Below are 22,468 nucleotides of genomic sequence, written 5' to 3'. Positions count from 1 at the left end.
TCTCGCTTTCAATCCACCCGCCAAAATTCCCTCCACCCCCAAAACACAACCGGTGGCTTTTGGGTGGTCTGTTTTTGTCCAGGGCCAGGGCTTAATCGGGCCAGGACTTTTTTGTACCCACAGCGCATCCACCGGGCAAATGGCACTCTGTGAAAGTGCTCTCGATCGAAAATTGGGCATCCCGATCGTAAAACATCGTCCGCGTGCGCACCGCACCAGAACACAACAGGCGAGTGTAGTTTATGATGGTAATCAAGCGAAAACACTCTTTCCCTCTCGGAATGCCACACACACACACAAGGACTGGCAGACAGGCCCGAGGGGGTTTGTGTGTGTTTTTTTCCTGGGAAAGAGCAGTTTTGTGAAAGTGAGAGTAAATATACACAAACGGAAAAAGGGCGAGGAAAAATACGGGCAAGCTTTACAAGCGCAAGCATCATCTGGCTGACAAATGGTCGTGAAATCAATGAAATGCACTCAACGATGCGCAGAGCTTGTTGGGACGGCAGGTCGGTGATTGGTGAGTAAAATTGTAACGAATGGCCAGTTTTAGAGCGTGTTTGTGGATCGTGCTGTTTATGGAAGGGTGTGATTTATGCTTTTAAAAATGAAGCGCATTCCATTCGGTGGCATTTGATGGCTGAAAAATGTTTGATTTAAATTTTATTTTGTTTGACTTGACTGAGGATATGTTAAGCATTATGTCATACTTTGAGGTTAGCTCGCAAAACAAGATAAAATGATGGATTAATTTGCTCCAAGACTTATTTTTTTATTCAAAAAAAACACAATAATGTACTGCTTATTGCATACCTTAGAACGATCTAGCTTGCATAACTTAAGGCGTTCACAGTCTAGGTACTCACTTTCGTCGTAAAAAAAAGCTTTATTTGAATGATTATTTACAGCGATGTGTTATGGTGCATTACTCAATTCTCTGCGTTTCATTTGCCTGTTAAACTCGGTTCAATTTCACTGCTAATAAACCTGCTCGCTCGCCTACCGTCCCTACCAGCTTATCCGGGAATCCAGCCGACAGCGTAACAACGTCGGATCACACATGTAACTCCTCACATCACTAACCCACCATGACGCCGCCGTTCGATTACACATCACCGAGAAGAAAACGATCAAAAGCAAACGGATCCAAAGTAATGGACTTCAAAATCGATCCCCAAGCCCTATAAAGCGAAGTGCGCTCGTACCGGTTTACGACCCCATGGCGTAGTTTCGACCGATAAGAGAGACTGGAGATTTCGTCTCCTGGGCGGCAAGTACTGACTGGCTGTTATCAACCGCACTACAGACGGGGGGCGCACACGGGCGTGCGCTTTTTCGCTCAAAAGTTGGAGTTGAGGAGTTGGTCCTACCCAGCCATCGTCTATCTTTATCGAGCTTTTCCCACACTAGCCGGTCGATTCATGTCCCTAGCCGTTCATAGCTGACACAGTCGGTGACGATGCAAAATAGTCGCTGGGCGGATTGAGGAGACTGTCCTACCGACGTGTGCTGCCGCAAGTCCCTGGGGCGAATTGATGGGATTTCTTCCACTTTGAGCTAGTCATTTATGGAAATTTTGTGTATCGCCAGCGCAAAGCGGGAGAAAAAGTGGGAAGCGAACTTTCCCAGGCGGTGTTGGTGGTGGCCGCTCTTTCTGACACACATCCAGCGGTTCCCTCCCCCGATAGGTTTATTGCCACCATTGCGGGCGAATCCACATGCACGTATCACTTGCGGCCGAGGCTCCCCGACGACCCAATGAAGACAACGACGATAGATGGCTTTACGATCAGCGCAAATGGGCGAGTCGATTTTGGGGTCACGGCATCCACCGGGGAAGGTTTTCCAGTTTTTCACGGCCTAAAATGAATATTTCATGAACCCGGCGGAACCACTTCGCCAGTGCGAAGGATCTGCTGACCTCCTACTTGCACTGGGGCTGTGCATAATCGTGCCCGGACGCACCATCGCACGGACAAAATCTCATCTCGTCTGTCAGTAATCTTTTCATTCATCGAAATGAGGGCCTCGAATGGACGATCACTATATCCATTACTGGTGGAAGGAACGGAGCACCGCGTAAGCAAATCAGAGCTCATCTATTTCACCAACTCACGCAGAAAATCGCACGCCAAAAGGGGTTGGTGGTTGCACAATATGCTTACGTAGCCCGGAAGTCAGAGTATTGTTGCCCTCCCCCGTGCACGATGGAAAGTACATCACAAACAACACAATCCCGCAAGCAACTTAATTAGGTCAATCCGTACCCGTATAATCAGGATCCAGTTAAGCTCTTTCTTCTCATCGCCACCGTCGCCGAACTCTGATACACGCAACGGAACTACACACTTTCCTCCAGTGCCGTATGCTCCTCCAGCGCCCGGAAGCTCTCGCCAAGGTTAAGAGCAATCACGGTGCCGTACCGTTGCTTTAGCTTCTCGTACTGCTTTGCCGCCCGCTTGCGCAGCTGCCCGGCACGGGCCGGGTTCGTGTTGGCCAGCTGCCACTGATACTGTTCCAGCCGCTCAGCCACCTCGAGCTGACGGTGCAACTTCGCCATGTCCAGTGCCGTTCGGCCGGCTGTGTTTAGCTCGAACACGTTGACGTTCACGCTTAGCAAACACTCGACGCACTGGCGATGGCCGGCGGCTGCTGCGAGGTGCAGGGTGGTACTTCCTGAGCGGTCCGTGCGGGACAGATCGGCTCCCCGCTTGAGCAGCACCGTGAGGGCGTTTGTCTTCCCGTTGGCTGCTGCTAGCAGGACAGGTGTTAGGAGGTTCTCGTCCGGTGCGTTTACGTCCCAGCGAGTTGCTTCCTTGAGTGGCAGTACGTTGCCGGTGCTGGCAGCACGGTGGAAACGGGTCGTGGTGCCCATGGTGCCCCCTCTTTGGATGTGGACTTGGAGTGAAATGCAGCGTGAACTAACTGTGAACACAACTGGTCTGCAATCGGACGACGGTCCAGGAAGCCGTGGCGTAGTCTTATCGATCGGGTACGATAAGAGGTTAGCTTATCTCGAGTGCAAGCAAGGGAAGGGTTTGTAATTATTGTTTCGAAGAAGATCTTTTGGACGATAATTTTCGATTATGGCGCTATTGGCCACCTATCAGTCGCTATCTTGCCGGACCTGAGATTAGAATGCTGTCTGGTGATGTAGATAATGCAGTTATTTTCAACAATGTGTCAGCATTTAATATACTTTCCTGTCATAAATGAACATAAAGTCTCAGATAGGCACTCAAGATAATATATAACGCTTAACTTAAAGGTAATTTAGGACATGACAACTCTACAAAAATTGTCAAAAATTCTGAACTAGATCCCAGGGTTTAACTCATCAACTAGAAGAAATAACCTTTATTTCAGATACTATTCAAACAAATTATATTTTTATCAACATTTTTACTGAAAATGCATCAAAATCATGCTCCAAAACAATCTCCTTTTCATTTTCATACTCTCTAAGACAGATCTTATCCTCTCCTCATTGGTAATCGCTATCAGTTCCAAGATCTATTCCAAATAATTACCATGAAATAGTGTCGTTTACTTCCCGGAACGCTTTGGACGCTAATTACTCACTTCTAACGCTTCGTCCCGCTGCTCCAGCGAATGGCATCGCCACCCCGCCGCTTTCCACAGAGTCATCCTTCTTATCTGACGCAAAATAATGACTCCGTAATGCTACTGCCTGTGCCGATGCCGGTGTGACGGGCTGAGCGCGTCCGGATCGGATGTTATCTATCACCCCCGGCCCACGGAACTGGGTCAGTCAGGCAAAAGTTTCGTTCAGGCTGCACCGAACGGGGCCGAGTGCGAACCAAAGGCGGAGAGACCACCACCAAAGGCACGTCGCCCGGGCTGTATTGATTACTTAGACAAAGTATAAATAATATGCAAATAACTTCATTCGCCCTGCAGGCACCACTATCCGGTCGCACTTGTTCCTTGCCGCACAACGGCACGGACGGACGATTCGATTTTTTATGTTTCAAACCGACAGGGTAAGGGGATTACTGCTCGTCGCGCGAGTGATGTTGCCATCGTGACGAGGCGTGCACACACACTCTGTGTGAAGCTGCAATCTAATGGCAACTGGTGCAGGCGACATACAAATCCTGGGGATTGCAGTACAGTTCCAACCCGAGCCCGAGCATGCCGGGGCCTGATCGTGTTTGCCCTGTGAGGTGTAATTAAACGTAACGCTGCCGTGCCGTCGTGAGAAGCTGCTACGATGCAGCTACACATTTTTAATTACTTTTGCCACCCAAAACCCCACCACCGAGCTTCCTTGCTTACCGAACTCCGATGATGTCGCAGATCGCCTGAAGTGTATGCAGTTGTTGATTGAATCGAACCGATTTCTCGATTTCTGATGAAGCGTTTAGAAGCACAGGGGAGATGTAAACTTTAATTCCAAAGAAGGGAAAAGCTATCTAAATGAATTTCTTACGTTGGAATATGCCAACACCAACAGACAAACGGCACCGTGCTTCTGACAGGTAAACTCCCGCTACTTGCTTTCTCACAAGCATTGAACACTTTGTGCGTCTTGCGATTTTCCAAGCGCTCTCCTCGATACGGTTCCTTCCTTTTTCTCCTCCGAGCGACATTCCAAGATGAAAAAGGGCATGAATACGATTACCCGATCGAGTGCACCCGCGGCAGTGTTTGGGTGCGTGCGCGTGTGTGTGTGGACGTCTATGTGAGAAGATTGACTTAATTTGTTCGTTAATGAAGCGCAGTACCGCGTCGTTTCGCGTCCTGAGCAGACATGAGCGCCGGGGTCTAAGAAACTCGAAAGGAGTTGGTGGTGGCGTAAAAAAAAGGGAGCAGAAAAATTACTCCACACCCATCCCCGGTCGTCATGGTGAAGACATTCCAAACCGAAACGAGCAGCCGATTCGTCTTTTTGCTTTTTCCCCTCCCTATTTGCGACCAGCAACCTGTTCGAGCGTGGCGGCAAATTGAATGTTGGGTGCAGTTTTGCTGCGTCGGAGCTTAGACAAGATGGATTGAGCGATCGCTTATCCGCGAAACAGCTGCCCCCGGGGAGGGTGGTAAAGCGCTGGGACAAAACCCGACTGCTGAGACCCCCGGGCGGGACTGTTGGTGAGTAAATCAAATGGAGATTTATTTTCATGGGTAGCGCGCGGATACTTTATGTTTCATAATTGCATATAACTCATCTCCATGGACGTGGACATTGAGGATTGGTTTTTATGAGATGCAATGGACGCAATGTTTGCTTTCAATTTAGGTTAAGATGTGATTTTGAAGCTCTTAGGTAAAGTTCAACTCCTCTAGTTTGCTTTTAAATACTTTCAAAATTATAATAAAACGAAAGTGAGCGTAGATTAGTTCATGTATTCTCCGCCAGCTGGTGCTGATGTAAATCCCATGATAAGTTCCCGTATCTCTATCACTTCTTTGTAAAGTTATCAAAATCTACTCCTGAATATTCAACTCCAATGAGGATTTTCAACAAAACGATCAACAGCTAGAAGCAAATTTTCACTTTTAATAAACTTTATATCACCTGTTCCCAAGCAACCAGTTGATTGAACTAACCAATGCCTTACCAAATCATACACCCGGCTTGCAGCGCCCAACTACTCCCAAACGTGGAATGCTGGTCCCTAGACAAGCACCACCGGAAAACCATTCGTCTTCCCGGCCCGGCTGTCACAGCGAACCGAAAACATTGCGCTCCCTTTTTTCCCCGTGTTCCGATGCGTGATGCGACGGAAATCGCGCCCTCTGTCACAATCCATCGCTTTGCAGCTGTCGGCGTGCGCGTCAGCATCGGCCTCATGCAGTAGCAGCAGTAGCAGCAGGTCCAAGATGATTAATTGCCTTATCACGCTGCCCCCAGAGCAGCGGTCGGAAGCGATCGTACCCGACAGCTTACGACGCGCACGCACCCATTTTGATGGAATGCGCGCGCTCCCGGGGAAGCGAAAACGCACCAACCCGCCTGCCCGCCCCACATCAAAGGCTTGTTCCGCACAAAAGGTGCCGAAAGGTGTCGGCGGTGGAGCAAGCAAGCAGTTCCTACCGATTTTTATACATCATCGCTCTGCAAAACCCCACGAGTGACAGGTGGAAATCTGGTGCTTTATCATGCAAGCCGGCCGCCACACATCATCACGCGGGACACAGGGGCACTGTGTGACCTCGGAATGATTTTATGACTATTGTATGCGCGCCACAATCCCTAAAAAGGACATGAAGGCGATTGTCTCTAGCAAATGCAGGTCCGTTTACGGCGCCCCAAAACGTTTGCATTATCTCGTCCGCAGGCGGGTTATCCTTCGCCAATAAATGTTTAAGTCACACAGAGGCCTCCGACGATGATAGCAAAAGCAAGAAACAGCCGGCCGCAACAATGTCGGCGCGCGTTGTTGGACGTCGAATTATTGAGCGAATTTTTATCATTTTATCGCTACTGCTTGGATACTATCTGAAGCCAATCTTGGTTGCTGGGAGGGCCAGAGCAACAAGTAAAGGGTGGTAACGAGTTGGAAAAAAAATCGACCGCCCCACCCGAATGTAGGTTTCGAGTTGTGGTCCGTGGGAACAAAAAAGAAATAAAGGCATCGTGTACTGTCGCCGCCCGCCACAACCGCCGAGCCCACCAGCCACAACCGATCGAGCTTTGGATTTATGGTTAGGATACCGGATCCGGACCTCCCCGATCGATTGAGCGGTGATGTTGAGTCGTTTTTCTTTTTTAATGAGCAAAAATGTTTCCTATTTCGGTGTTATGCTGTACCGCGTTGGTCCCGTGCCTCTTGCCTCTGCGTGTGTCGCATGACCCAGAAAAAGAAAAGTTTGCCGCTGCTGCTGCAGGGCGATTGCATTTCAGATTGGCCGCTTGTAAAGCGGGTAGAAAAAATAAACGACAAGGCAAAACATTAAAACTGTCAAACCGTGGTTGTCAAGCTGGAGGACATGCGGTCGGTTGTGAGGCGCAAGCGCCTCCTCTCCGGTTTCGATTTGCTTGAATTAGGACAAATTTAACAACTCGGACGCAAGGGTCACCACCACCGGCACAGTAGCCAAGGTCCTGGGCAACGGTGCCATAAATATCGGCAACGGTACATTAGCAATGCACTCAATGATGCATTAGAGATTAATGTAAGCCGGAACGGCCATATCAAGCATGGGACCGTATTGCCCGTATGCGATTCCTTTATTCCGATTCCTCGCTGGCCGTCTGCAGCCACAAATCAACCCAAAACGCACCCCGAAAAAAAAGAACCTCCCCAGGAGACATAAAATGACCCCCTCACTCCCAACGCAACGCCACAACAACGCAGGAAAAAAGCGGGTCAATTGATCGGTATGCACACGTACCGCTGCCGCGGCCTGTGTGTATGCACATTAAAAGAAATGCAATAAAAGTAAGTTGCTAGTGAAGTTTGAATGGCTCGAAATGCTGATTCGGACACAAAGTGGGTTCGCCAATAAAATGGGTTTGCTAGGAGGGTAGGGTGAGGTAATTTATTTTGCTGTGGCCAATCTGAAAACACTGCTGGCGGTGGCTGGCTCATAAATGTGCTGTTTTATTCCATTACTACGACAAGGAACCGCTGTTCGATGGTGCAGAGCAAATTTTTATGGTATATCGTCGTTTATGCGGGAATTGTTTTATAACTTTTAATTAGCGAATTACGGTGAATGTGAGTAGTCGGCAAGGGTACCGTATGAGGCGTAGAAACACTCAGGAATTTGGGAGGATTTTAATTTGTTGCGTTTCCTTCGTTACTTTTTGTACTGGGATTGATAAATGAGGTTTCTGGAACTCTAGAGACCTCAAGCTTTTATGTTAAAAAAATACAGTGCATATTGCATCATTTATTGCATCACATTGCAGTTTGAAAAACATTATTTACAAAGCCTGATAGAGTGTTGCATCATTTGAGTTCTTGATAAGATTGCATCATATAGATGATAAAAGAACGAGATCAAATGATTAGAGGCTAATTACAGGCGACAATACATTCTTCAGGTTCGCTTACGTTACCTATGGCTAAGATAGCGCAAGCTACCCAAGGTTTCCAACGCTTTGTTATTGAAAAAGTGAATAATCCGGTTCGAAGGACCATCGCATCGCTCCATTGCAAATGGTCCTTCGAGCCGGATAGTTTGCTTATTCATCTTTCATTGTCTTATTATCTCCCTCTGTTCACAGATTTTGTAATAACAACCTCCGAAAATGCATCAGTAATCATCTGTGATATAGTAGCAAATTATCATGGGTTGCTCCCTACGGTAGCCTCCACCAAAAGCTTACCAATAATTAAACGCATAATCGAACCGATTTCCGACCGAGTGTAAACACTGTTTCATTATCGCCAGCCGCAATCTTTGCCAGGAACTTGTCTCACATTCATCTTTTGCCTTTCGCTTCCCTTCGGCAGGGAAGGTTTCCTGGGCATGCAGTTGGCAAATTATAGGCATACGAGTGGTCGTGAGCTTTACCGCCGAGCACCCAGGCATGGGTAAATGAACTCAGGTTGACAGTATATTGTTCATGTCTTAATTACAAATTAAACGACATAAATTCAGGACAGCGCTTTTGGAGCGCAAAACTTGTCCCCCTGTGTCGTTCGCGAGGGGCGCCACGATCGCTGCTGCTTCTGTCGGGGTCCCACCGCCGGCGCTCGCCGGTGCCACGACGTGTGCGATCAACCGCCCGCTGCACGATTTACAACCCAATGCGCCCGTCAAGGATTACGGGTGACACGGCGACACGGACGGAAAATTTATGCACCCCAGACATGTCAGCGGGGTCGCCTTTGAGGACCAGCCGAAAATCATTGCCCAACCAACGCCCGAGGACAAATTAGCTATCGAAAGCTGCCCGAAACGTACACCAAAGTAGAACCAGTGTTCGGGCCGTTGAGAAACGTTGAGTGCAAAAGCAAAGAAAAAACAAAAAAATCCCCTCCCCAAAACCCATTCAGGGTGGCGCATTTGTGGTTGGATGAGCTAAATTTGTGCAGAACTTGTTCTGTTGCCGTTCTGTTCATGACTGGACGATTTCGGGTTAGATGGTAAACGATTGTTGCTCGCTTGGCTGCTAATTAAAAGCAGGCAGCCAGCCGGGCTTCTGTTTCCATGCCACTTCAAGAATGGGAAAAGCACCCCCCAAAAAAAAAAGCGCAGACAAATCTCGCACACATCAATACGATGCAACTTTTATGCAGACTTCTTTGGCACTTTGTTGCTCTAGGTGTCGCGCGAAATGGTGCGCGATCTGTGATTTGAGCGTGCCGAAAGATTACAATTACAGCACCATTGGAGCTGGGATGGGAGGCGTTTTCTTTTATTTTTGTGCTTGCTGCGCATCGGGCTAATTGAATTGATGAGCCAGACGGGTTTTATGTTGACCGAGACAAGCAGATTTCGCAGATGATTAGCTGTACGCTCCATGGAGCATTTACTAGCGATTTTGTTGGACTGTTTGCTGTCTTCTCCTGCAGGTCGTTCGTAGTAATCTAATGCCAAATCTTGGTCCGAAAATGTAACTATTTTTATAGTAATTTTATGCACTTCTTTACTTTCGCCTCAGTGCGGCTATTTCCAACCAAATAAAAACACTTCAAAATTGGCGAGACAGCATCTGCAATAAAAATTTACATGTGTTCTTTTTCGTCGTTTGGGGGTGAAAATAAAATGTTTTCATATGCGTTGTTGGTGCTGCGGCAGCTCTCTAGCATTAATGTTAATGTTCCGCCGTGTCTGTCAACACAGTGCTGACGATAATCTGGGGAATCAGCGCGTCTAGACATCGGGCAAATATGACTGCATTAATGTTATGATTGCAGATCGCAACATGTGTATTTTATAGAAGGAAATTAATGCTTCTCTGCAATCGGAGATTATTACACATTTCTTTGAATTAAAGCAAAGCAATAATCTATTTTGACAAAACACAAACAACAATCATCAAACCTTGGAGAGCTCTCTTTTACAAAACTGTTGCATGTGCTCTAGATGCTCAAAAAAAACAATATTAATGCACTCCTTGCTCTGCACTCAAACTTGGCCCCCCTCCGCAGAGTACATAAAAAAATCGAATAAAGATTGTATTGCAACTGTGCACTTCGAACACGACAGCAAAACAACAACCTCCGCACTCGAAAGATCGTTCCAAAGCAGATCCGAATCGAACCATTATACCCGTCAATCGTGCTCTGAGCAGCAACAGTGCAAAAGGAAGGAACCACAACAGCATCGAGCAAAAAAAACAACCTCGTGAGCACACAATAACAACTTGTTCATGTACTTGCTTTTCGTTTTATCACTCCGTTAATCGCCAGCAGCACATCACTCGCGCTTTGGTGGCGTAGAGCAAGGGAAGGGAAAAGGCGGGAGACGCTTAAGGATGCAATTTTAAATTTAATGTTTTTTTCTTCCCCCATCGAGCATGAACCCCGGTGGGGCAACGCGAAGACCCCCGTAACAACACTCTCCTGTTGGCGAAGCAATTCGATAAGCAATAGCGCTGAAGTTTCCATTTATATTGTTTCGGTTCGCGTCACCAACGGCAGCCAGGGGGGGCAAGTGGTTCTCACGCTGGTGCCACCGTGGATATTGGCAAAAGCGGGGCATAGCATAGCTGACCATCAACACCACTGCCAGCGACGGATAGTAGCGGACGCTTCACAGAAGGTTGAGCCCCGTTGAATGGGAAGCCAATGTGTTTCCTTCCTTATCGTCACCGTCCAATAACATCATTTCGTGCGCTACTTCTTCGGTATCATTTTCCCCCAATCCCCGACATTGTGTGTGTGGGTGTGTTGGAGCTGGTACAGAACACCCTTCCAGCAGTCCTTCCAGCGCGCATCCAGCATTTGTTATTAAACTTTTATGTGCGTTTTAGTGTTATATTTCATCCGGTTTTACACCGAAACGGGAGCGAGCTTCCCGAGCTAGGGGTTTTGTTCCCAGCGCCCAAGCCCATGCCCTGCAGGAAGCTGCACTTTGGTGCAATTCGGTCAGTGTCAGTGTGGCTGTAAGATAGCGGTCCCGGAGTGCGGAAAACCTTGGCCGCCTTCGATCTCGGAGCAATTCCAATTCGAGCGCTGGATGAAAAGGTGCATCCACAATCTTGCATGCCCTCGCTCCAGCGCTGGCTTAGTCGGTATCGAATCGATTTCAATGCATCGAGCTTTTGCTCGAGGTTTTCTAAGCCCGCCTTAGTTTCTTTAAAACTCGTAAAGACTTGCAGGCGACACCGGGGCCACCGCATCCGCACTGTGCTGGCCATTGTCAGGTCCTTCTCCGCCAGGTTTCGAATGCATCCAGAGGGTGGTGTTTTTGGGGACAAGGCAACACACTGCCAACAACGTTCCAATGTTGTAATATGCACATCGGATCGTGCGGATGAAAGTGTACAAAAGGAAATTAACCTACATTCCCGGTCCCGGTACATCACAGCCCCGGTACAGTTCTCCCGAGTCATCCTCGGTCACCTCGGGATCGAGCTTCGGTTCAACTTTGCCCTCCCGCTGCTGCTCAATTGCGTAATTAGGTTAGGGGCAGAGTAGTTCACGCTTCTGGCATTGAATACGTACAATCGTGTACCGTGTTTATGTGTGTGTGTGTTTTGGAATTAGTTTCCTCCGGAGTAGTACTAATAGAAGTACGAGCAGCAGCGAGCAGCCACTAGGACAACGACTGACCCAAGCTCACTTCTTGCTCGGATCGAAGCAGTGGTCTTTGGGCGTGGATTCAATCAAGTGCTCACGGGGTGAAAGTGATCGACCATAAAAACGGTTTGATTACGGTTTGCGGACCACTCTCCCTGCTCCGCTCGGGTCGAAAGTTGTGTTTTTAACGATTGTTGATAGAGAAAATAACAGAAAAAGGCATCATTCGAGACAATTCCAACGCAGAGTTTGTACCATTTGCATGTTCGGACATTAAATGCAAAGTTGACAAAAGGGATTAGTTTGCAGAGCCGCGGCAGGGGAGCAAACCAATCGTTGGACGAAGTTGTAATTTGAGCAAACAGTTTTTATGCGTTACAACAAACAATGAAATTGTCATCGTTACGAGTTTCGATGGTTGGATGAAAGGAATCTTACAAAAAGAGATCCCATATATCTTCTATCGACGCTAGAAACTGTTCAGAAACATACAAACTCACCACGAACGAGATAACGATGTGCCAAAATACATTCGAATGCCTTCTGAAAAAGTGCATCCAAACACAACTTTGCGCTTTAATTCCTTCCCAATAAGGCAAATCGCTTCGGGGTGGGATCGATTGCTTGCGCTATCTTGCCGGCCCGTCTGGAAACTTGTTGACTTTTAGCCATCGTCAACAGTTCTGGCACTGAGCGACCGAGCAACGAAACATCACTTCCAGACGCCAACGCCCCAGTGCCATCAACACAAAAGTAATACGATGTTCGCAGACTAAACATCGACACCTCCCTCCGCTGTGCTGGGGGCGGGGGGAGATGCTCTTTAATTTTGGACGTACTTTAATTTTGGCTCGAATCGGAAGGGTGTAAAAAAAAGCTACCATAACAAAAGAAATCTCCAACAAACCGTATGGTTCTGCTTGCGATCGAAACCAGCGATGTGGTCAATCGTCAAGACGGGCACACTCAAAGCGGGTAAGAAAACTCGCTTATCCCCGTTCTCCAGGGAACGGGTTATTAGCAATAAAACTGAAATCAATATCAGCACACACACACACATTGACAGACGGGTATGCTATAATTTTAACGCAGCTGTAGTAAATCCTTTCCTTCTATTTCTCCCCTTGAACTCCCGTGGACCCGGTGTGGGAAGACGCTGGTAGAGTTGTGGTGCTCCTCAGGGTGCTCACTTTTTTGTCCGCGTAATGGCTTATTTTTTGGTGAAGGATGAAATTTATTGGCACATTGATTTATTTATTCATTCATTTATGGCTTTTGTTCGATGTCAGGTTTCCGCCAGTGTGTGTGTGTGTGTGAGTCTGTTTTTGGCGAACTTCATTTATGTCTTAACTTTTTCCACCAGCGATCGCCAATTGGCAAGGATGTGCGAGAAATCATTCAAAAATTAATACGACGAGGGACCGACGAACGAAAAAAGGCATTAAATTTATTTAAAGCTATTAGCAAGATGGTTCTCATCTCTAAAACAGTAGCCAAAACAGGGCGACTGGGTGCCGTTAGGCGGCGCAGGAAATTAAATTGTATTTTTCTTCCGTGCCATTAAAAACGAGCAGAAATTGGATCGTTACGCTCCCCTAATCGATCGGCGATGATGGCATCCATGGCTGGCCCCATGTATGTACCTATAAGTCATCGGCAGACATTGTATCGACCATAAGGTTATGGGCCAGGCAGCCGGTCATCATCGACAGGCCGTTGCCATCACCACCGACACCACCTTGACTCAAACCAGACGACCCATTTCCGTCCAAGGATCACTGTTCCGAGCCGGGACAAGTTTATAACACACCCGTCAATTACACCGTGCACCGTGTTGACCCACCGGACAAATCATGGATCCTTGCAAGCAGCAGCACCATTTTTTAACTTTAAAAAGAAAAGAAATGCCCAGTATTTATTTTTATTAGCCACTATCCGAGCGGTACAGCCGCCAGTGATCGGTCCATTTGCCGCTCGTCGTTAAATAAATCAATCAGCCCCGAACGGGAATATGATTAAAAATAAATGACCCACCAGCAGCCCCGGCCCCATGGATCATAGCCGTATGCCAGAAATCGAATCGTAAATCGCACCGATACCACCTAATTACCCAACTCAGCCTTCTCTCCCGGGTTGAGGGTCCGGTCTGGTCCCGGGACCCTGTGGGCGATTGACTCTTTCCGCTTTCAACTTTGTTTTCACTTGCCTCGGCACTGTTGTGTGAAATTATAAAAATCAACCGAAATGGTGCTTCAATAAAAAAGGCTTTTTTTGGTGTTGTGCTGCTGCTGTGGCGTTACCCCTCCCCGAACGTATCGTTCACACACATAGCGCATCCATCGTGCCACAAAGTGCCATTAATGTATGGCAAATGAATGAATCGCGACCATAATTCGCTCCGAAAACGGATATTTCCATTAATAATAATTGCACATAATTTATAGAATCACTCAACCATCGGGACCCGCACTGGACTGGATGGGTCAGCAAAAGACGCATGTGTCTGTTTAAGTGAGTTAAAAACAGATCGCAGCCCAGGGGCGGGGATGGCACGCGGGTGTGGTGGGTAAATTGTGTGTAAAATTAAAACCAGAAGGCAAAAACGAAATGGAGCGCCGGCTGGCAAATAAAAATCACATCAGCCAGATTTAAATGGATTGGCAAACGCAAAGTGCATCACCCCAAAGACCGCGTGCAGTGTCCGGTGGCACACCCACGAATTATTGGTGGGAAAGGTTCGCAGCAACAACCAGATGCAACGACACACACACACACCCCTGGGGAGGGAAACCTGCTGTTTCATCTCTGACCCTGTGAGTCTGGTGAAATGGAAACCAAGAGCAAAAAAGCGAAGGAAAAAAAACGGCAACAGATGCAATTAATAATAAAGTCTTCCTTTTTTGCCGCTTTTTGTCACCATCTTTATGCCCTCCCATTAGCCTTCATTTGTCTCGTGTCGGTAATGGGAATGCGAACATCCTCACGCACCGGTTTGTTGCTTCGGAAGCTTCGTGAGGCTTCACCGAGGGAAGCTTACAGCACGGCTGTGACCGCTGAACGCATGAATGAAGCTTCACTTGCTTTGTCCATTGCATTCAGCATTCAGCATTCCGGACTGTCTGGATGAATAATTCACAAAACGGCAAAACGAAAAAAAAAAAACACCATTAAGTGTACGGCTCTCTGCGAAGTGTGCATTTTAATATTTATCGCACACTCCGGTGCAATTATTATGCACATTAAAAAATATTTATAATATTGAGTGCAGCGCGGTGCAACAAATCGTCAACCGCTGTCCGCCGACTGTCTCGTCTGAAGCGTCTTTTCGTGTCAGAAAGGTGTCACCCAACTGTCCTTCCATCGGGGTTTTTTTTCTTCTTCCTTTTTCTTCTCTCCAACCGTTTCCTTTCCCACTCACTGGAAGAGCTGGCGCAGCACAACCCGCGAATGCGCAACATCATCGTGCGCTTCTCCGATTCGGACAGCGCCGTCAAAAACGCATTTTCGGATAATGATGACATGCCGGGCCCATAATGATGATCATTGACCGACTCGATGACATGCAAGCGGTGGGGGGGAGAGGGGGAGGAAGGGTAGGAGGGTTCGTGCGCCCACAGCAATTACAGTAAATCTAGTGCTGGTGCAGCCAGAGGTTTTGGGCCAAAAGAAGTGTTTCTCGCGTGCGTTTAAAGCACTCTGAAATTCTGTCACACGGCTGTAATCGTAAATAAAGTGTGCAAAAACACACACACACACACACATGCTGAATGGTGGGGAGTGAATTTGAGTTACGAATGCAATGCCCCCGAAGAGGTCGAGCAGCTGGAGTGCATCAGTTTTGGGGGAAGGAGTTTTTTTTCTGCCGATCGTTTTTGGCAAAAGCTTTGATTTAATGGAGGGTCGTAAGTATCCCGTGTGTCATGCTAAATTAAAGCACAAGGCGTATTTATGTTCCGATTAATAAATTCATGTCTGAATGTTTCATTTATAAAGCTGTTCAGAGACGCAGGCCATGAAGACATACAAAGTTATTGTGCCCGTATATCAGATAAAGTGATTCAAATGAGATCCATGTGAAGGCACTAAGAAATAAAAAAAACAGCATAAAAATACTTACTACAGAAGCAAATTTTTAAGTTTTTACACGTAAAACTAAATTAACTGGAGTAAAAAGACAAAAACTTATTATTCCCTGTTTAAAAAAGACCTCTTCGGAAAAGCAATTTGTCATGGAAAGTTTTACGATGAACAATGCCGTGTCACTAAATGACAACAAGCCGCACACAAAAAAACACAAACACACATACACCCCTGAATGCTAAATGCTTGTGCCCGTGTCGGTCCGTTACGCACTGACAGGAATGAAAAATCTCACTACACAAATCATATCACGTTCGGCAGTCAATTAAATGTCAAACCGGCAATTAAGTGCCACTAGCGTCTATCTTTACCCGGAGGTGCTCGATGGTGCAACCACACAGCGGCAGCTCGTAAGTGACCGTTTAAGATCGCGGGATGCAAAACCTGTTCCCCTGTTGGGGCTGCCAAAAAAACGAAACACAGGCACTCCGAATCCGATCCGTTTACGAAAGGTGCAACTCATTGCAACGTGTCGAACTTCATTCGCTGCAGCAGCAGGAGGATAGTGTTTTGCTTCCCGAAATTTGACACCGATGCCGGCGGAGAGTTTTTGGGTAACCAAAGAACGCTCCCTCCACTGCCAGATCACTGATCCACTGTTGAACAACTCAACTTGATCGGCTTTAATGCGGGCGCCTTAATCCTGTCGTGCTGCGGCTGACACCCGTATCGGACACGGTTGCCGGCCCTGAAATTCCGGACACAGTCGTGACGGTGGCACCACGCCGAAACGCCTCTCCGCCATCCGTCAATCATAACGTGTCCTCTGGAATCGTCCGTGTGGCCCAGGGTGTTGCCGAGCGTGTGCACGCGCGAATGTCCTCGACGCTCGGTGCGTGACGTTGCACGATTCAAACTGTGCGCTGACACCGTTCCAGTCGGGGTGTGAGCGCAACCGATTGCTCAACCGACCGATCGAGCTAGAATTGCACTTAACGCACGCATTTGCCTTCGATTAGCTGCACGTCCACGGGGTGCATCTGTCAGTAGATTGGATTTTTATTGCTTTCGGAAGTGCTGGAGGGAAGAGATGAAGGTAGTAGCATCAGAGAGAGGGCAGCAAAGAAAACTACAACACGGTGGAATGTGGCTGGGAACACAGCCAGTGTTTGCAGCAGCAGCAGCACAGCATAAAAATGCACCCGCTGCAATGCGCTCAATCATGTTGCTGCTACCCTTCCTGCACTCCTTCCCGTGCATACTATGCTGCCTCACACACACACACACAGCTTATCGTACAATAACACGACGGCACAACATATTAATCGAAATTATAAATTGATTTATTTACAACTTTATTGTATCTAATTAATAAAAAACCAGTTTATCGCGCCGATGCCAATGAGGCGCGAGAGAAAGCAAAAAAAAAACAACATGCAATCGAGAACTCCAACAAAAAAAGAAACCAAACAGACCAACACCAAGCATACGGAATTAAAAAGTCAGCGTAAAGTAAAACGCACAATTACGGTTATGCTGCGCCACCGCTGTTGCCTCTGCTAATGTGCGTACTGGCGAGGATCTCTTTTACTAGCATGCTTGGTGTCGGTAATGCCGACAGTGGGAAAGAGCCAGAGCAACCGATGCAATCGTGCCCATTTCTGGCTCAGTGTGTGTGTGTGTGTGTTGGTATATTTTTCATGCTGCCAATTGCTGCCACCCCAATCTGGACATCTGCGGACAGAGCCAATCGCCCAGCAACCGACCGATCGAATCGGAATCGACAGCTTGGCATCCAGCAATTTCGAGCGCATAAAACAGTGGGCGCGGGCACAGGGCTCGGGTGTAAAAGTAAAAGCCAATCTAAGCACAAAAAGCTGGCACCGGCGCAGTTGAAGTTGTGTCGCGTTTTTTTTTATGCTGCACTGGTTTGTAGATCTCCTTTCCCATTAAACTCATCATTATGGAGAGGTCGAGATGCGTATGGTACGATTTATCTTGCGCAATCAAACTTTGTGCCCATTTCTAGCATTTTGATCGAGCTGTGTGTGAGTGTGTGTGTGTATTTTTTTGTGCTGTGTCAGTTTATTTGCACTTATTTCCACTCCATATGTGAGCTGGGATTTCCACATTTTTATACTTTACTCCTCCGTGGTGGAAAGCGGTGGCGCGAGGAAGCTAAACAACAGAAGAAAAAAAATGATACCGTATCAATCGGTTGCCAAAGCGCAAAGCAATTCGAATTCATTTGCTTTTCAAATAAATCGTCACCACATTCCATTCCACACACACACACACACACACACACACACACACACACACACATACACACACACAAGACCTAACGACCGGAGGGCTGGCAGTATCCATTTTGTATCCAATTCGCACACACTGCATACTCATGGTCGGGACAGCAGGCCTGCCGTGGAATGCTCCACTAGAATGTCTTGTAATGAATTTTCCACGAACGGGGGGCGTGTGTTTGACGACTGCCCTCTCCTCCTGCTTGCCTGGGCGGCAAACGCTATATGATTAGCTCAAACGGAAGCCCTTATTTGTTGTGCCGTTTTGTGCGGCATTTGATGAATTGTTTGTTCTGCAAGCCACGGCAAATTGTGCTAAGGAAAGTAAAGAGACTGAGCAAGAGAACGGAGCAAAAAAAAACAGTCCGTTTGAGGCGCAGATAAATAAAGCTATCTGCGAATCATCACCAACCTGCGAGTACGTGTGGGAAACGGTGTGTTTTTGCTTGCGCGGCGGATGCTTGATTTATTGAGCCGACGTACAGGGGGACGTCGATTTTACCGGTAGAGTTCGGCTCGTGGCGCGTACCTTTGGAAGGCACCAATAGCACACCAAGCCATTGGAGGTGTCTGGTGTCTATCAATCATTTTTGCAAACATATCAACACTACACCTTGCCCCGTTTCGAAGATGCCACCAATAGCGTGGTAGGACACTGGCGGCTAAAGTCACGGTGTTGATTCTTGCAGGCGGGCGGTTGGAGTTAAGCTGGAAATTACCTCCAATAAAATACGAGAAGAGCAGTCATCGGTGTTTTGATGGAGGTGAATAGAATCTGACGCTTCGGGACGCTTCGGGATTTGTTTGTCGAGTGTCAGCAGCATGTTGAATGTTGTGTCAAACCATAATAAGCAACGCTCCTGCCCGGCCCGCGTCCAAGACGGATGGCGTAAAGTGGCCCGGCAAAGGGACGGCAAGGTTTATTTATACACGCTGGATAAATTGGAACGTGTTGGATTTCTATTGCGAAAGATTATTGTATGTAAATCACAGCCATATGCCACACACACAGTGGCACCTTACTCCATGGTACAAACCATTCACAGGAGCAATGTAAAAAAGACGGTACCTGCGCGCCTTAGGACGCACGCGATTGTGAGCTAAATATTCAAAACATTTTACCATAAATTTAAGCCATCCTCCTTCCAGCCGCCAACTTGTACGACCTGCCAAATTGTGAACGGATTTATGGCGTACAAAAGCGCTGAAAAGCTAAAGCCCATAATGGGAGATAATTGCCCGGGTAGCTGCCGTGGCTTCTGCTGCGGCACAATATAATTAACATCTCATATCAATCTATTCAAACCTCATTACTTCGCGCGCACGTTGCAGGCGGGACGTTTCTGGGACGTTTCTTCTGGGCCTGGGCGGGTTTTCTGTAGCGAAACATAAGAGAGAAAAAAAAACCCACCAGCAAGAAACGATCCCTCTATTGCTCTTCGCTGACATACATATTTCTTTGGACCCCCGTTTTTCACCCCCTGCACCAACTCGAACGGGCCGCCGGGTGCTGTTGTGTGTGTGTGTGCTATTTATACGCCACACTCAGAACACACACCGGGGGATGGATCGTTCTGCCGTCAATGAGCGGTACCGTCTGGGCCGGTGTGGATGCGCCCAGCGTTTGGCAATCCGGTCACCGGTCCGTCAAATTAGACATTCTTGTCACAGCGGTAACCAAGCATGGCCGGCCTATTATTCCGCCCTGATGCGAACGCAAATTGTCTCACAAGCGGGAGGTGAAATCGGTAGTGGCGCGAGGCATCGTTTCGGCGCGGGGATACGTCCTCGCTTCCCAACAAACGTGTCTGGGGATGATCCTGCGAGTTTTGCTAATCATGTTTATTTATTCGCTCACACACAGGCGCGCGTACGTTGAATGTGTTGATGATGGGTTTTGCGTCATATTTGTTTCAAAGCAATGGCTTAGGAAAAATTGGTCTCAAGTAACCGTCTCCGGGTGCTTCTTCGTTCGGCTTCTTCGGCTATGGAGATGTTGGATGGATAGGAAAAATGCGCACAATGCGAAGAAAGAAAACAACATTGGACAACGGCAAAAACTGGGTTGCACCATATGGAACATCTTAACGGTTGTCAGCTCTTAGCTGAAAGGAAGTCACGTTTCTCCATTTGAGCAGAAAAAGGGCTATTCCGGGCAGATGGGATACTTACTCTTCCATATGTATGCACAATCAGCACCAGCATGAATGATAATGATTAGTGCTTAATTATTCAAAACCGTTCAAAATGACAGAATAGAAATATGTGTGAACGGTTGATGTCTATATGAGTTTTAAACTCCAATTTTGAAAGTTCCGATCGATCAGCTGCTCAACACGCGCGTTTAGTGCGTCGAGATGAGGTGGCGCGTCCCGTTTTTTTTTTTTTGGCGGGCCAAGACAAACCTTTACGCGTGTTTGCGTGTGACTAAGCAAAAGTCAAACTCGTTTGCCGTTCAATTTGGTGTGGTTACCACACTCCTAATACCACATGACGCGGCCGTTCATGCCACCCACCAGCCGCCATCCCGCACCAAGAACGACGGATCCAGGCGCCACGGTAAGCCGTTAAATTGTCTCTCGTTTGGCACTCGTTTTTAAAAATAGACACCCCCCCCCTGTTCGGGAACATAGACGCGACATGGGGGACAGAGCAAAGTGACAAATGTCTTTTGGATGAGGCAGAGATGAGGAAGAGACGAAGCGTGGAGGAAAATTATGAAAAATGAGTTCGTTGCATTGTTGTTTCGTGCAAGCAAGCACGACAAGCACATACACACACACACCATAGTGGCGACGAATAGTAACGTTTTGGGCCACATGGAGGGCCCCTGCAGAAAGAAGACGTGAAAAGAGAAGACGATAGAGAAGCAAAAAACGACCCAAACGAATCCAATGTATTCACGAAACGGCAACAACGGCGTACCGGTGTGAATCAACCCGTCGTTTGGTGCATTAGCTCAGTCGTCGACGGTGTAACGTTACATGCCGCAACGGACGCCGAGTGCCAGGTGACATGGCATCACCGCACGCCCGTTAATCGCGCGCGTCTGAGACGTTAGCACCGTGATGGCGTGATTTTTAAACCAGGTGAAAGACTCCATCCTCGTTGTACACAGGGAACACAGTCTATTACCAGGCAACCACATTCCAAAAACACATTTTTGGTCGTCCAAAAAAAAAGGCAGATAAAGACACGACAACCGGGACAATGTAATTACGAAAGAAGACGGATTGATCTGACCGAGTTTCGAAGGTCTCCTCAGAAGCATCTTCATCCGGAGCAGCTCCGCATTCTCTGGAAGTGTGGCATGTCAAGTCAGCATTGACAGGCGGAGAGGAACCTCTGGAGTTTACACTTTATCTTTAAATCTTAGTCTAATCTGATGCGTGATGAACTCTCCCTCCCCAGGCAAGACGTCACAACCCTCAGACCGAACGAAACTAGCTCTACGCACGCAATTGATAATTGTTTGATAGTGGCAGCAGCAGCTGCTGCTGCAGCCAAGGGGTAGATAAATACTCACAGTTTGACGAGCTCGGTCGGCAGGTCGGCCGGCACGGCATCGAGCCCGATGCCGCGGCACACCAGCGTCACCTCCTCTTTGGTTCCCGTGCACTGGCACCCGCGGGAGACCCACGCCTTGCAGATCTCCTTCAGCGTCTTGCCGTAGATGCCGTACTGCTGCAGCGCCTTCTCGTACATCGCCTTGGCCTCCTTCTCCGGGTCCATCGACGGTATCAGCAGGCTCTCCTTTAGCATTATCTTCGTCTGGCCGGTCGTCTGGGCGGTCGGGGCGAGCCCGCACGCCCGGTGGCGACAGGATTGAAACAGCAGCAGCACGAGCAGCACCAGCACCACGTGCCCCTTCACCACGGTTTGGTGGTTAATAATTCGTATCGCCATTGCCGGGACCGGGCACAGACACACGCAACACGGACACGACGGACACACACACGTACACACGACCGGGGAACACACGGGTAAGGGATAGAAGGGAACCTGATGGTCACGGTGACCACATAAGCGTGCTGGCGCCGAAAACTACACTACTCGGAGGTACCTGTCTCGCGTGTGTGTCGTGTAGCGCACACTCACTTTCACTTCGGTGCAACATTAGCACACACTGCTGCACGCACTGGCACTGGTTGACGATCCTTCACGCACAGGACCCGAAGTTCCGGCAGCATCTTCCCAGCAACTTTCTGTCAGCGTCTGGAGCACAGAAAATCCCTGAACTTGAAGGGCCCCCTTGGAACCGTTCCCGGGGAAGAGACGTGCCGATTCCGTCGAATTAGCAGGTTTGTCGTTAAAATAATCTGTAATTAAGAGAAGCGGAGGAGAAAAGAAACAGAATGAGTGTGTGTGTGACACACCGAAAGGCGGCATGGATGTTTGTTTGATTTTTTTGGGGTGAAGAAA

General features: G+C 48.0%; 1 protein-coding gene across 8 annotated transcripts in view; it reads right to left on the bottom strand.

Moving 5' to 3' along the window:
* Window positions 1–22,468, bottom strand: part of LOC121596383 (follicle-stimulating hormone receptor) — a 101,753-nt gene that overhangs the window by 43,091 nt on the left and 36,194 nt on the right. For all 8 annotated transcript variants that reach the window (XM_041921277.1, XM_041921274.1, XM_041921275.1 and 5 more), the window contains exon 3: window positions 21,573–22,365. In XM_041921277.1, coding sequence (XP_041777211.1) covers window positions 21,573–21,952 — 380 coding nt within the window. In that variant the 5' untranslated portion in view covers window positions 21,953–22,365. The remainder of the gene's footprint in view (window positions 1–21,572; window positions 22,366–22,468) is intronic.

The sequence above is a fragment of the Anopheles merus genome, chromosome 3R (genome assembly GCF_017562075.2).
Source record: "Anopheles merus strain MAF chromosome 3R, AmerM5.1, whole genome shotgun sequence".
Classification (NCBI taxonomy): domain Eukaryota; kingdom Metazoa; phylum Arthropoda; class Insecta; order Diptera; family Culicidae; genus Anopheles; species Anopheles merus.
Note: the sequence above shows the minus strand (reverse complement) of the source record. Positions and strands in the feature narration are given on the sequence as shown.